Raw genomic sequence first — 14,472 nt, 5'->3', positions numbered from 1 at the left:
TTTCGTTTAGACAGTTTAAAGATTGTGATTTCTATGTTAGTGATTGTGAATATAATGTATTAATATATATTTAGGTTTTATTATTGAAAATAAATTGTTACATAAAGATGTTTTAAAACTTATTTCTACCTGAAAGATATACATAAGGTGGTGTAGGTTGTGTATGTCCTCTGGCCAGTTTTTCAATGTTAAGTGCACAGGATAAAATGAACAAGCTTAAATGAGTGGTCAAAGATAACATTAAAAACACTTTATTTTCTAACACTTGACCTGTGCAAACTCAGGTGCACAATAGACAATAGAAATATAGCCTACTTCCTTTCTTAAAATTCATTGACATAGTTTCCCTTAAGTAAAACATAGCTAGACATCAACAGCATACATAATATACACAATGCACGCAACTGATCGTCACCGCTATAGAGGAACTGAAGTTCAAAGTTACATCGAGTGGAATAATGCCACCACTTACTTTATTGAACAGAGAGTGCACAAATATTTTATCCTTGTTTCAGACATTGGCCTGCATATACCAACAAAGATAAAGCCACAGTGCAAAGAGCAAATAAGAACATTACATTTGATCATGACTCATTTGTACCAACTTTATGATGCACTGACAAATCGCTTTAGTTTGTTGTGTTGTTCTTTAGCTGTGCTAATATGTAGCTACCATTAGCAGCTCCTTAAATAGTCACAGTTAGAACCACATTTGTTGCACATTAATCACCATACCACTGGACATTTAATGAAGTACAACAAAGATCCTGAAGTTTGAGCTGTCTGAAGATGTTTAGTGGACTAAACTGTACAAACAAACTGTAGTGATATCAGAGCTAAACCTGGACACTGCCACTAAAGCACGAGGAGGATACAGTCTTGTCCTAATAAAGTGTTTTATTTAAACTTTTAATACAGTTCTGAGACAAGAGACATGAATATGGACTGCCGGCGTTGACCCTCCTGCCGTCAGCCATCCTCCTCATCACTGTCCCTCATGCTGATGCCCTGCAGGCCATCTCCAGCTGACACAGCTGCTGTAGCCTCCTCGATGGTGAGCCGGTTGTAGATGGTCTCGTAGTTCTTGTTGTTTAAGGTGCTGTCTAAAACCCCCTGCAGCCTGAAGTCACGGTAAGATTTCTACAAAACGACAAAACCCAGAACGAATGATTTTTACCGATTTGGTCGCAAGCATTTGAAACAGAGAACTCTAGACAGTACATGCACATTCAAAAGCCTAAGCTGCTGTCACCTTGACTATCTTGATGAGGGTTTTGAGTTGATACACATGTAGCTGGAGGTCCAGTCTGTCAGTCAGCCACACACACACTGCCTTCATGGAGGTGTTGTACCATTGCTGTGAATACATGAAAAAGAAACAGAAACCTTGGCCTGTGTGAAATAATCCAGAAAAAAGATGAACTTTTTTTCCCTACCCCACTCCTCTGCTCGAATAATGAGAAGATCACTAAGCAATTCAGTGGCTCTTTGAGCATGGCTTCCTTTGTTAAGTTGCCATTCAAAGTGTGTGTTTTTTTTAATGTAACGTGGAAGGGCAAGTTTCTGTAGAAAAGGATTAATGCACATAAATCCAACCATTACTGATTAAACTCCATTACACCCCACATCTTTAGGTTACAAATGCATTGAGACATATTATATATGTTGGCGCTCTATAGTATCTATTAATTTGATTAAGCATACCTATAGTACAATGTCAGAAAAACTCTCTCTGTGGTGGTGCCTTTTGCTGTCACTGTAGTGGTGCCCTCAAAGGCGCACATTCAGTACTTTTAATTAAGGAACATAATTTTACCTTATTCTGTAACATTTTTTTATTTCAAAATTGTGTTGATTTCATGCACCCAATTACATCTCCAGGACTTAGACAAGGTTCTTTTATTTTACACAGTTCTATAATGAAAGATTACACACTCACTGGAGTAGAGTGTGTAATCTTACTGGAGTAGAGAATGTAATGTACCTTTAGGGGACACAACTGGAATCTAAAACCACTGTTGTACCTTTAAAGGTATATTTACACTGTTTGTACATTTAGTGACCAGCAATGCAATAAACTCTACCTTTTTCTGAGAGTGTACTATACAGAAGCTTTAGGCAGTAACTGTGCCAGTAAAACACTGCAGGATATTAGAAAAAGGATATTAAGCATTACATATTTACATGTGGTCATTCCACATTTCAAGACATTTCTACAGTACTGTACGTCTAAAGGTTTACAATATGCCATAATAAAATATATCAGCGTTCAGGTGCTAATGCTAAACCCTAACGATGAGAGGGTAAGCTGCAAATCGTGCCTATTTTGTAACATCAGCCTTCAATCAAGTATCACCATCTTCACCGCAGGAGCTAACAGTACAGCGTAGACACAGATGCACACTGCTTTACTCATGTGGACAGAAGTAATTACACTTTAAACAAATAAGCACAACATTTACATTATCCATTAAGACTGTGTACTATGTTTAAACAAAGACGCATTTATTTTTCTTCCTATTTAGTGGTAACCAACCTCAGCATGACTGTGGAGAAGACGTTTTACCTCTAAACTGCTTCATCTTTTCAAACGACTCACCACACAGTGACCTCACACTGGACTAAGCGTTTGACCATGATGGGCCGGTGCCATGCAGAAAGTCAGGGGTGCGACCCCCCCCCCCCCACTGCGCTCTCCTCTCATTGAGAACAGCCAATTATACTGGAGCGAGGGGACTCCAACCTGTGGCTGCTTTTTTACATGTGCACCCTCAGGGGCTTAATGATGATGAAACAGCCAGCACCTACATCTGCCCTGCATAACAAGGTCAGTGAAATGGACTTGTGCTATGAGGAATAACATTATTACTGCAGACACTCAACAATTAAAGTGGCTCTTGGTGTTTTGAGAGTTTAAGTGCGCCATTGAACATTCAGTAAGTTGAAATGACTTCATAATGCTCGTTTAGTTGGCTGTGTGCCTCTGTGGGTCATGACACCTCTAAATACTCCTGTTACAACATCGCTGTATGAAAGCCTCTGACATGTACAGGCCTTGACTGCTGCACACTGCTGACTTGATGTACACATTATGCCTTTTGAAAAGAGGCTTTAGGCTAATACATCTGTTTATGTTCACATCACTCACTCCTTCAAAACCACTATGAAGTATTCAAAGGAGACTTCTACAGAAACGGTGCTTAGTTTGCCTGTACATGGCTTTGTAGCTGTAGGAGTGTGTATTTATTGTATGAATGCAATTGTTAACAGACTATTTAGTTTGCAGTTAGATGAGCACAAGCACCACATCATAAAGAAGGCTGATATAAATGATGGAATACATTGTTGCACACTGCAATTTGTGGCAAAGTAGCAAAGTGCAAATTTAGAAAGTGCCACTAAGGAAATGCACCTAAAAATAAAAATAAAAAAAACCCACAGTTTATATTGGCGTTTTCATTTCCAGACAACATAATATGGAAATGCATCACTACCAACATGCTGTACCTGTCATGTAAATATTTCATCATTTCAAAATATTTCCCATTCACAGAGCGAATTTAAACACTTTCAGTCTTCTCCCATTATATACTACAGGCTCTTTCACATCTGATTTTTAACAGATCCTTTACAAACTTACAAACTCTCACATACAATTTATTCATCAGTAGCATCGGGAAATTGACAGAACACAAATGATACAAAAATATATATTTTTTGTTGAGCTAGTATTGAGCTAGTGAAAGCTGTGGTGGTTATACCAGGCCTTGAATGATTAAGAGCCCAATGTTCTTAATTTTTTTTTTTTGTTTTTGCGCTTTGGAAACTCCTAATACTTCTACCCATTTTCTGCTGAATAGCTCTATTCATTCTCTATATATTAAGGTTGGCAGAAAAGACACCTTAAACATGTACTACACAACAGCAGTTTGACTAGATATGAGAAGTGGTCTATGACTTCTGCACAGCAGCATACGTGACAGAACCTGGGAACCTAAAAGCAGTGATCAGGCTTGTTTTCCACAATGTCATAACAGAGACAGCAGCACATGTAATGCTCTGGCTGTATATTTAGCTAGTTTTACAGCAACTTTTTTGCCCCCTCTGACAGGAGCTTGAAGTGATGTACTGGGTTATCTGATTTTTCATCACGTAAAGCCAGCATATTTAACATTCCAGTGATGCTCCTGCTTATCAAAAAAAAAGTGCTTAAAAGACCATGCGTTTCCTAGTTCATATTTGACAGTTCATAAAGATCTTTCTCTTAAGTTTTATGACAGTCAGTGGAGCATAAACGAGTCTGAAGACTCATAGCACTTATTTCTGAAGTCAGCAGCAATACCACCTCCTACACTTAATTGAATGCAGACAAAATAGAAAGCAGAGGTTGTTCCTAATTGAGGCACTTAGGCAGGAGACAGAAACAGACGGGCAGTGTGATGAGCCACTAATTTCTGCGGGTGAAGGGTAGCGAGCTGCATTTCTGCGTACTGCTCTCTGTCAGGCACGAACACATTACAGAGAACATTTCCTTCCTGTGTGGCAGTAATCACACACTTAAGTGTCCTCTTGTCTTCATCATTAAAGAGGCAGTGAAGGGCGTGTGGCACCTGTGGACAGGCTGAGGGCTATGGCCCCTCGCCATGCGCACCTCATCACAGTCTTAATCACAATGATTTACTGCTGCCTGCAAGGGCATGTGCTGCATGATTTCCTCAAGTGTCTTAGATAAACGAAAGGGCTCAGATATCCACATATATTCACATCCTCAGAACTGGTGATTTAACTAATAGTGTGGAGCACACCAATCCCTCCATACAAGATTAAAAAAAATCCCCACAAACACAAATAAGAATACAGGCATGTGGACTATTTCTGAAGCACTTTTCCTCACAGCCTGTGTGATGAGGAAACGTCTGCCGTGACACAGCCAGACCCCCACTCTCAGCTCCCTCTCCGCGTGCATGACTGGGTGTGTGTGAGGCGCATTAGGAAGCATGGGGAGTGTGTGTGAGACGCATTAAGCATTCTGCCCGCCTGTCTCCTTGCTGCCGCTCTTGCCGACCCTGCTGCAGATCCACCAAATCAAGAGCAGTGCCCCAAACACAGCATCTCTCCAATCTGGCCCAGCACACAAAGTTTCCAAACACAGTCTAGACACACGCGGCTGAATCTGTTGTGTTTGTGTCTGTATCCTGCCTTTTTTGCTCAGTTGTCAATATAAACAAGTATCTGATTTCCCACTGTTCTGCTGCCTTTGAACTATGTAGGCCAAAAACGTGAGGACAAAAAAGTGTAGACACACGTACAACATACACATAAACAACCCCGCCCCCCTCAGCATAAACAGGTCAATAGTGCACCGGGTGAGTGGTCAGAGACTGGAAATGGTCACAATAGGAATGATGAGGGCTCTTAAAGAGGCCTTATTGCCACTCGCATCCAAAAACTTTCCACTCAGTTGTACAATACAGTGAGGTGCTAGGGGCAGGGGGTGAGAGAGAGAGTAGAGTGAAAAAAAAGAGAGAGAAACAGAGAGAAAGAGAGAAACAGACAGAAAGAGAGAGAGAGAGAGACAGACAGACAGAGAGAGAGAGAGAGAGAGAGAGAGAGAGAGGAGAGAGAGAGAGAGAGAGTAGAGTGGAAAAAAGAGAGAGAAATAGAGAAACACAGAGTAGAGTGAAAGGGAGAGAGAGAAACAGACAGAGAGAGAGAAAGGGAGAGAGTAGAGTGAAAAAGAGACAGACAGAGAGAGAGAGAGACAGAGTAGAGTGAAAGAGAGAGAGAGAACTGCCTAAGGGAACTGTGGACAAGAGAAAGAAAAAATAAACCACAGTACAGCATTAGTTTACAAACCTACATAATTATTAAAAACTAAATGTAATCGAGTTAATAATTAAAACATTCTGTGATTAATCATGTTTAACTGCAAATTAAAATGTTGTATTTTCCTGTTTTTTTTCCTGGTAGGGAGATTTAGGAACAATCAAATATGTAGAGTGGTGTGCACAACAAACTGATTAGAGGTAAGCATCCTTTTTACTTTATTATAATATTTTGGAAGGTTTTATGTTGTTTGAATTAGAATATCTTGCTTTGCTGAGTAAAACTTGCTGGTACAGAGTTAACCTCAAACACAACGAAGCTCTGACATAAGCTTTAATTGAGAAAACAACAGCACACAGCTCAGACAATAAAACACCTCCATATTCCATCTTCAACAAGAGAGTTTTTTTTAATTAATAATAATAAATTAAATAAAAAGAAATAAAATGTATCAATATTATGTTCTTATTGTTCTTAATTTAAAACACATGAGAGTAATTACCATACATACTCAGATATGTCATTTTCTCTGTGGCATTTACACATATTTAAGCATAAAAATCATATAATCTACCTACTGAACTCCACAGAAGCAATGCTGTGTTTATATCTCTTATTGAACCTGTTAATACATCACTAGGCTCTGTAAAACAAGGGAATTATGGGAGGGCGTTGTGACCACATCTGGAAAAAATGATTAATTTTCATTAAAAAAAAAGCAAGATTAATTACAGGCGTTAATGAGTTAATGTTGACAGTACTAATAAAAACAAGGACATTGTAGACTGATAGCAAAATTTCATGTAATTATCAGTCAACTCCAATACTGATCCAATACTGATATATCTGTATAAGAATTTAAATATTCAATATAGTACAAATGAATAAAGTGTAGACATTTTAGTGCAGTAGCTCACAATTCCTTGTGTTTTGCTCTTCCACAGCGAAATAAATACCAGAAAACATGTCAAACCTAAACAAGCATTTCATATTTATTATCAGTAAATTGGATCTGCCAAAACCAACATAATTCCCATTGTGTGTCTCTAAAAATAAAGTATTAGCATTTATTTTCAGACTGCACGATGTTTCTGAATGGTCAGGACTACAGTATTCATTGCTCAACAGTAAATGCTGTCCTAAAGTGAGTTTAACAAAACCTTATTCATCAGTTTTGGATGTAAACCACCCCAACTGGTTTGTAACTCACATTCATATTCACTCACGTTTAGGAATGTTCCATAAGGGGCACTATTCACTGCTTTAGATAAGCAAAACTGTGCCCTTATTCAGTGCATAAAGATTAAAACCAAGTCAAAAACATTCATTTCTTAACATCATTAAATTTAATCTGAAAGACCTTTAAAAGGGCGAAGGATAAAAAGAGTCTATTACAAGAAAGAGCAGTGAGCACAGAATGAAGTACAGAGCAGCAGATAAAGATGTGCTGTGTTTGTCTATGACTATGTCCAGAGAGACCAGATCAATCAAAAGCAAAATGGAAGTGATCCCTTAAGTAAGGCTGTTTGGCCTTGACTGGCCCTGAAGGGCCATTGAGCTCTCCAGCTCAGATTAGATTTCCTCAAACAACAACCTGTTTTTGAGTAGCCATTATAGACTACTCCTACTGAGAGTTCAGACTCTAACGTTCAGTCATGTAAGTTTTTTAAACTTTGCTCCATCATGATGCCACCTTTCAACAAGTCTGTTAATTAATGTTCTGTTCTGAGAGAGCAGAGTGCATCACCCATTATCCACGCCCAGCCTCATGAATGTGCCACTTATGGCTGAATAAAAGGTTATTCATAGTATGTTGTAAATTAATAAATGAATGTTTTTCACTTTCATCTGCAATACTGATACTCATCGTATTTGTGGCTGTGGAGGCACTTACTTCAAATATTTTCTCTGTGTACATCTCATCATTCACACGATCTCTGAGAATGTCTTGATTTTGTCTCACAAATGTAATATAGGTGTCCGCTAGATCCATACCAGGTTTCTAAGAGAGAACAAGATATGAACATTGAGGGATGAGAGATTGTTTCCAAACATAGAATTGAAGCAAAACAGTTACTTGCACAACAGTTATGACTCTTTGTAAGCAGAGGTAATAGGTAACCCACAAAACAGCACCCATCTTTACGTGCAAGGACACATTCTGATAATGCCCCTAGCTCTATTCATTGGTGGTCAGCAGTGTTCGATCAGCTTAAAACAATAGGACCTGTGTATGTATTCTAACACGTAAGTCAATCTTAAACACCATATACATTTAAATAACATCTGCTAATGTAGCCTAAAGAAAAAATAACCTAATAAAACACTCTTAATGTTTTTTAAGCAGCAGAGTTTTAAACAATAACATGCTGAAATGCCCCTGAAACACTTTCACAGCGTCAAAGCAACACTCTCAGTTTACCTGAGTGACATACAGAGGGAAAAAAACACATTTCTATTCACAGTAGAGGAAGAGGTTCTAGTACTACTGTAATTGCTTTGACACCATTCACACCCATTTCACAGAAGCTGGCAGCCTCAGGGCAGACGGAGACTCTTTAGCACGCTACGCTCCCCTTCTTATCCTCCCCTCAGCATTCTGGGAGACACAGGAACGTGAGCAAAGTGGAAATTCCCGCTCAGATATTCAGGAAATAACAACATGCCAGGTATAAGAGGACATGTTCTCAGGTTATTGATGACTGTGGTCTGAGGTGGCTCATTGACAACATGCTGAATCAAAGCTCTGGTCAACATAATAATCAGAGTTTAATGCTGAGAGAAGATGAAGATAACATTATATTCTTATGTAGAACCTTTTATACAACATCAGAATGAACTAAGGATGTGTGAGTGTGAATGTTAGCAAAGCAGGAGAGTGTGAGAAACACTGCAAACTGAGAACTCTGCACGTTATATGATGGAAAAGCCCAAGCTGAAAAGGAGTGTGTGCTCAAACTTTATTCATGAAAGGAGTCTGCATCTTGTTCAAATGCAGGGACAGATCTTTTAAACCATGCTGTACAGTAATTAGCTATTTAATTAATAAAAACACCTCTCTTTTTTTTAAATTATCAAAATGATTAAAAATAATAATAATAAAATTCAATATTTTCATTTATATCTTTCAGCACATCAGTAGGTTATCCATATTTTACTCAAGCAATATCCAACGCGCTTCATTTTTAACAGATGTACAGGATGAAAACTCTACGACTGTTTGTGTTTGTGTGAGGGCTTAAGCACTTGCATACTGTTGTTTTTCAGACACCTCAGATTTTCCTGAGCCTCATTGTGGAGCTGTACCAGGAGACCCTTTAACCCATTACCTCCTGCTCTCCTCCCACCCTCCCTCTCTGTCTGTCTGCCTGCCAGGGTGAGAAAGTAATATGACACAAATACATGCACATGCAAGCACCCACACACACTCACAACCCGTCAGTCCATCAGCTGTGTTGAATCACAAACAGTCTGACACAAAACGGAACAGCAGCGTTTGAGCCACAGCAGCCGGAACAATGCCAGATCAGCCTGGGACAGGGAGTGTGTGACTGCATGAATGGGGAGGTGTGGGACAAAGGGATTAAGGCCAGGTTAATGACCGGTTAAGCTGAGGGGATAAACGCCGCGGATGGGAAACAGACGAGAAAGGAAAGGAGAGACAAATAGGCCGTAATTACATGCAGAGAGGCTGCTCTGGCTTACTGCCACTGCCCCATTCACTGCCCAGGTGCAGGTGTATTAATGCGTGCGAGAGCGAGACTCTGTTTGGGTGTGTAAGACACAGACGAAGTGTGTGAGAAAAAAATGAAATAGAAGTTACGTGTGAAGTGTTTTGTATGGCATGTATGAGAATCTGTAAGCAAGTCTGGGGAAATAGTTTCGAGGTGGATTGCTAATGCTCATGTGTTAGCATTAGCGTCAGAGCTAAGCATGTGTTCTGGAGGGTGTGAATGTGTGACTAAATATGTTTAACTGAGCTACCCCAGCTCCTCTTGCCAAAATACCCCCAGCATTTGAATGGCAGGCTTCACAAAAGGAGCAGGACAGCTTAACCTTTCGTGACAAGGGCCCAGAAAATGTTCAGAGGCAAAAGGCCACGCCACAGGTCTGCTCTCCCGCCCTCTCTTGGTCTCTGTGGCTTGTGTGTATTCTCTCTCTCTCTCTATGCACAGCTGTCAAATGGGCTTACAAGGTGCTGTGTTCCTTCCACAGAAAAGCGCAAGGTGGAGGTTACATTCTAATTTAACAAAAAGGAAGGCTATTTGCCTGCTGCACACCTCAGGGAAGTGATACCAACAGCACATGTTTATCAGTTGGACAGGCTTAACGTACAGTGGAGCACAAACTTTCTGCACATACACACACATTCTAAAGTCCAGAAAAAGAAGTGATAGTGCAAATTATTCAGAAAAAATTTGGATGTTTTTGTTAATGTGTTTTAATGTGTGCTTAGGACTTTAAAGGAGTGAATTAATAGAATGATATGATGCTTATTAATGCTGTCAAAAGTAAAAGTAACAAAAAATTCATTATTTTAAACTTAAATGTATATTAATTTGATGTTATTTTATTTAAAATGCTGAAAGACTATTTTAACTGCTATAACATAAACAGACTACAAAGATGCCACATGCATCTCACTTTTCTGCATAATTTCAAGCCTTCTAAATTTCTTTGCCTGTTTGCTGTTTCCCTGCCACCACTCTGAACAGTCTTAGCGATTCTTCTCTTGCTGGTTGTTGTGACCGCCTACTGTTAACGACTTGCCGGATCGTGAAACCGATTTGAAGCCAATTGGGTTACTAATTAGCCTTGCTTAGCCAGCTCTCAGAGGCACCCTGGCACTACAATAGCTCATTGCAAAATGCTAATTCCGCACCCATCTCTAACGCTGCCATTTGATGAATAAATAGACGATATTTCGCATGATGGCAAGTGATACTGAAACAGCATTTATTACTTGCTTGTTGGTTTTCTTGCCTAGAGAGGGCATGCCAAAAGGCTGGGCTCAAACACTCGGCAAAGTTGGATACCACAGATAACATGATATTACAAAACTGGCATACACACAAATTGCTGCATGCGCTAATAAAATACTTTGTACATAGTCATATAGCAGGCATCAAAGCATGCTCACATAAACCACAAACAGTTCTAAAATGAGTAACACTTACTGGGACATCCACATATTTGGCTGCCGCTTTTACCTTTAGGAGAAGGTATACATAAACTACACATTTATTCTGACTTTAAATATAGTATTTATAAACAGCTTTTGCTGTTCACATGAAAAAAAGTGGAAAAATACTTACAGTGAATGAAAGGATTGAAGAAAAGAATGTTCCCTCATCATATCGTGACAGCTTGGTCAGCAGGCCATCCAGTACAGCAGCAAACTGAGAATGCAAAAAGCTGATTTTTTATGAACATCAAGATAATGAACAACACTTCAGCAGAACAGTATGATACATAAAATCATTTGCAACCCATGAGATTGTGATAAATAAGAAGCTGACCGAGTAATAGCAACACCAGATAAAAATGACATCTCTTATAGTGAGCTCCCAGTTTCCTCGGTGAGAGACTTTAGGAAGAAAATATCTAGCATTCATGAGCATACTATATTCATTCAGTCTAAATGGAGGCACTTTGAAGCATTCAATAGCACATGTGAAGGCCAGCAGACGAGCTAGAAAAGCCAAACCTCACTGTTGCACAAAGATGTGTGTTTTAAGGAAAGGAATGGAAGAGTACCTTTGAAACCAAGCAGGAGATCATTTCTTTAAATGCCTCATCGATCAGTACATCAATTTTAGAATGGTACTGTTGCTGTGAAGAGGTGAAAAGGGTAGAAGAGCCTAATTAATGTTATAACAAATGCAGACTTTGCAAGAAGTACAAACATCACTAAGTGGCAGACAAGCACTTTTAAATCTCAAGATCTATAGATGTACAGAAGGAATAACCATTTCACGAGAACTAAGACCAGCTTTCATTATCAAATCCCTACCATAACAGCAAAATGAATCATGCATCACAACAAATGGACAACTTGTTCCAATAGCAGCATCATCACATAAACATATAGTGAAAAAGAAAAATCTTCCCATGTAACAGGGCTGAGTTAAGCAGCTAATAGGCCCATTATGCCAGTGAATGGAATTCCTTTTCTTGTTCAGGGCAAAGGAATTTGAAGGATACTTTTTATGCAGGCGACAATTAGGGCAGCCTTGTGTTTTTCTAAAGGACCCATCCAGCTGCAGCGAGCAAAGCCTCACACAGGATTCAATTAATCTGCCATTTCATGTCTGATAAGTCTTATTCACATATTTCTGTGTTTAAAATATGATGCTGAAAAAAGACAGGAGGGAAAAAAATAGATGGGAAGCAAGTCAGAGGGAGGGAAAGTGAGAGAGAGAAGGGAGTAAGAGAGAGCATGCAAGAGAATGAGAGAGAGAGTGAGAGAGAGTGTGTGTGTGTGTCCGCGTGTGTGTGTGTGTGAAAGAGAGTCTCCATTTGGCTCCTCTGAATAGATGCCTTTGCTGCATGCAAGGCAAGCAGGAGTTCATCTCTGCCAACAATGGCCTTTCACAGCACATCTAAAGAACACCCAAATTAAAAATTTCAATCAACAAAGAGCGCAGATCGGTGACAAATTGAGGGTGCTGAGAGGTCACCGTTGGCAGCCCTAATTTTCTTTTCACCATTTTTCACTACATGAAATGGCCTTTTTTTCCATAAACGGAATTATGGGCGAATCTTAAGGACTTTTTACCTCAATTAACACTTCCATGTTTGCTTTTTATATAAGAGTGGGGGCCAAATTGCGAGGGCTCTTTTTGTATTAGAGGAGATTAAATTGTGAGGTCTTCGCTGTGTGTGTGAAAACCAAAAGAACAATAATTTCTTTTGAAAACATTTATCTGGGAGCGATCCAGTAAGAGCCACTTCAGGGAGAAAGCAGTTTCTAAAGAGTAACCTTGTGTTCTGAAATGCAGCAACCCCCTGTTACACGCAAACTTCAATGGAACCAAAAACAGGCCAACATACACTGTAGTAAAATCAACTTTTACATATTACAAACAAAAGTGCTCATGAGCCACTGCAAAGTTTTGATAATTTGCTCACAGAGTGTTGAGTATTTTCAGAGTGTCCATACTCCAAAGTTTCACTCCAGCTTTTTGCACTCAAAATTTGACAGCTCTCTTTTTTAATGTAATAGAACTCAACCAATGATGAAAACGATCTTTCTGAGACTTGGCCTAAAATGCAAGAGTGGGTGAGTGTTTTGGTATTACCATATTTTGTGTAATTTACAACAATACTCTATTAGGTGCACTTGCAAAATCACCTTAAATAAGCATGAAAAGCAATAAAAGTGGTATTCATAAATAAAAAGAAATATAACAGTTTCAATGTAATGTGATGAGGACGTAAAATGAAATTAAAAAATAACCTAAATAAAGACCTCAAAGAAACAACCTTTGAGAATTTTATTTTCATATTCGGTATGTTAATAAAACACTGTAAATGCCATTGTTATTGTTAGGGAGGGGTGGTAGACTTACCCACTGTTTGTCAATCTTGGATGCATGCGATGATGTGCAGGACACATGACAACATGATTTAAAAAAAGAATGAAAGGAAAATGTAACATAAATAATCTTCACAGGGAAGAACGAGGGAAGTTAGACACTGAAGGTATGACAGCACGACATATGAAAGCAGCAAATATCATATGAATGAATTGGTTTTGAAAAATAATACAAACTGAATCAGAAAATCATGCTACTATGACAAAATAAAAAGGCTAGCTCATAGGAATTGGGCTAACATTATCCAGAAAACTGCAGTGCTGGTGGGCCAGTCTATCCCGAAAGGATCCAAGGCCCCATTGTTAAATGCATTCATGCTTAAGCCTCATCTCAAGTTTGGAGAAGGGGAAGTGTTACAGAAACAGAAAACAAATACAGGTCTAAGGACACTTAAGGAGGTTAAGCTCAAAAACCACTACATATCAGAACACCAGCACTTCCCAAAGACATGAACTACAAGACAAAAACAAATAAGAAACACAAATAAATCTTTCAGTAATAACTAGACATTGCAAGTAATTAGCAGCAGCATGTCCTGAGGTATCATAAACCAAGAGATCTGGCATCTATAAATAAGAAAACACACTTTAAACTCTGTAACATATAACTTTAAAAAAACCCAAAACACCAGATCTATATATTGTTAAAATATAACATATTATAATATAAACAATATATTAAATTAAACAAGGCATTTACATTTTAGTTTAAACACCCTAATGAGTTTAGGCTATTATATCATCAGCCTACCAGGTGTGTATTTTTCACTTGCTAGGAGCATCATGCTACAAGGCTGTATAAAATACTCTAATAACTTTTTAGCCACTTTCTTTTCTTTTTCTTATTTTTTTTGGTTTTGCATTATTTCTTATGTCTTGTGTATATAAAAAACAGTCAAAAGTAAGAAAAAAAACCCATGCATCAAATAACTGTATACTTCTATATACAAATCTCTGTATACTTTGTCAGTTGCAATAGGTTGACTTTGTTGTTCTGCAATTACAAATTGAAATCCATCTGTTGCTCTGCATATTTTGTTTGCCCCCTT

General features: G+C 38.7%; 1 protein-coding gene across 6 annotated transcripts in view; it reads right to left on the bottom strand.

Annotated features, from left to right (window-relative positions):
* Positions 1–285: 285 nt before the first annotated feature.
* The window catches only part of cadps2 (Ca++-dependent secretion activator 2), a 144,456-nt gene continuing 130,269 nt past the window's right edge, over positions 286–14,472 (bottom strand). For 3 of the 6 annotated variants that reach the window (XM_066667295.1, XM_066667296.1, XM_066667300.1), the window contains 7 exons: positions 13,398–13,412; positions 11,584–11,658; positions 11,142–11,225; positions 11,004–11,036; positions 7,721–7,828; positions 1,253–1,357; positions 286–1,140 (listed from right to left, as the gene is read on the bottom strand). In XM_066667295.1, coding sequence (XP_066523392.1) covers positions 970–1,140; positions 1,253–1,357; positions 7,721–7,828; positions 11,004–11,036; positions 11,142–11,225; positions 11,584–11,658; positions 13,398–13,412 — 591 coding nt within the window. In that variant the 3' untranslated portion in view covers positions 286–969. The remainder of the gene's footprint in view (positions 1,141–1,252; positions 1,358–7,720; positions 7,829–11,003; positions 11,037–11,141; positions 11,226–11,583; positions 11,659–13,397; positions 13,413–14,472) is intronic. The other 3 variants (XM_066667298.1, XM_066667301.1, XM_066667299.1) reach the window with 2 other exon arrangements.

The sequence above is a fragment of the Hoplias malabaricus genome, chromosome 4 (genome assembly GCF_029633855.1).
Source record: "Hoplias malabaricus isolate fHopMal1 chromosome 4, fHopMal1.hap1, whole genome shotgun sequence".
In the NCBI taxonomy this organism is placed as follows: Eukaryota; Metazoa; Chordata; class Actinopteri; order Characiformes; family Erythrinidae; genus Hoplias; species Hoplias malabaricus.
The sequence above is the reverse complement of the archived record's forward strand: the minus strand, read 5'-3'. Positions and strand labels throughout refer to the sequence as shown.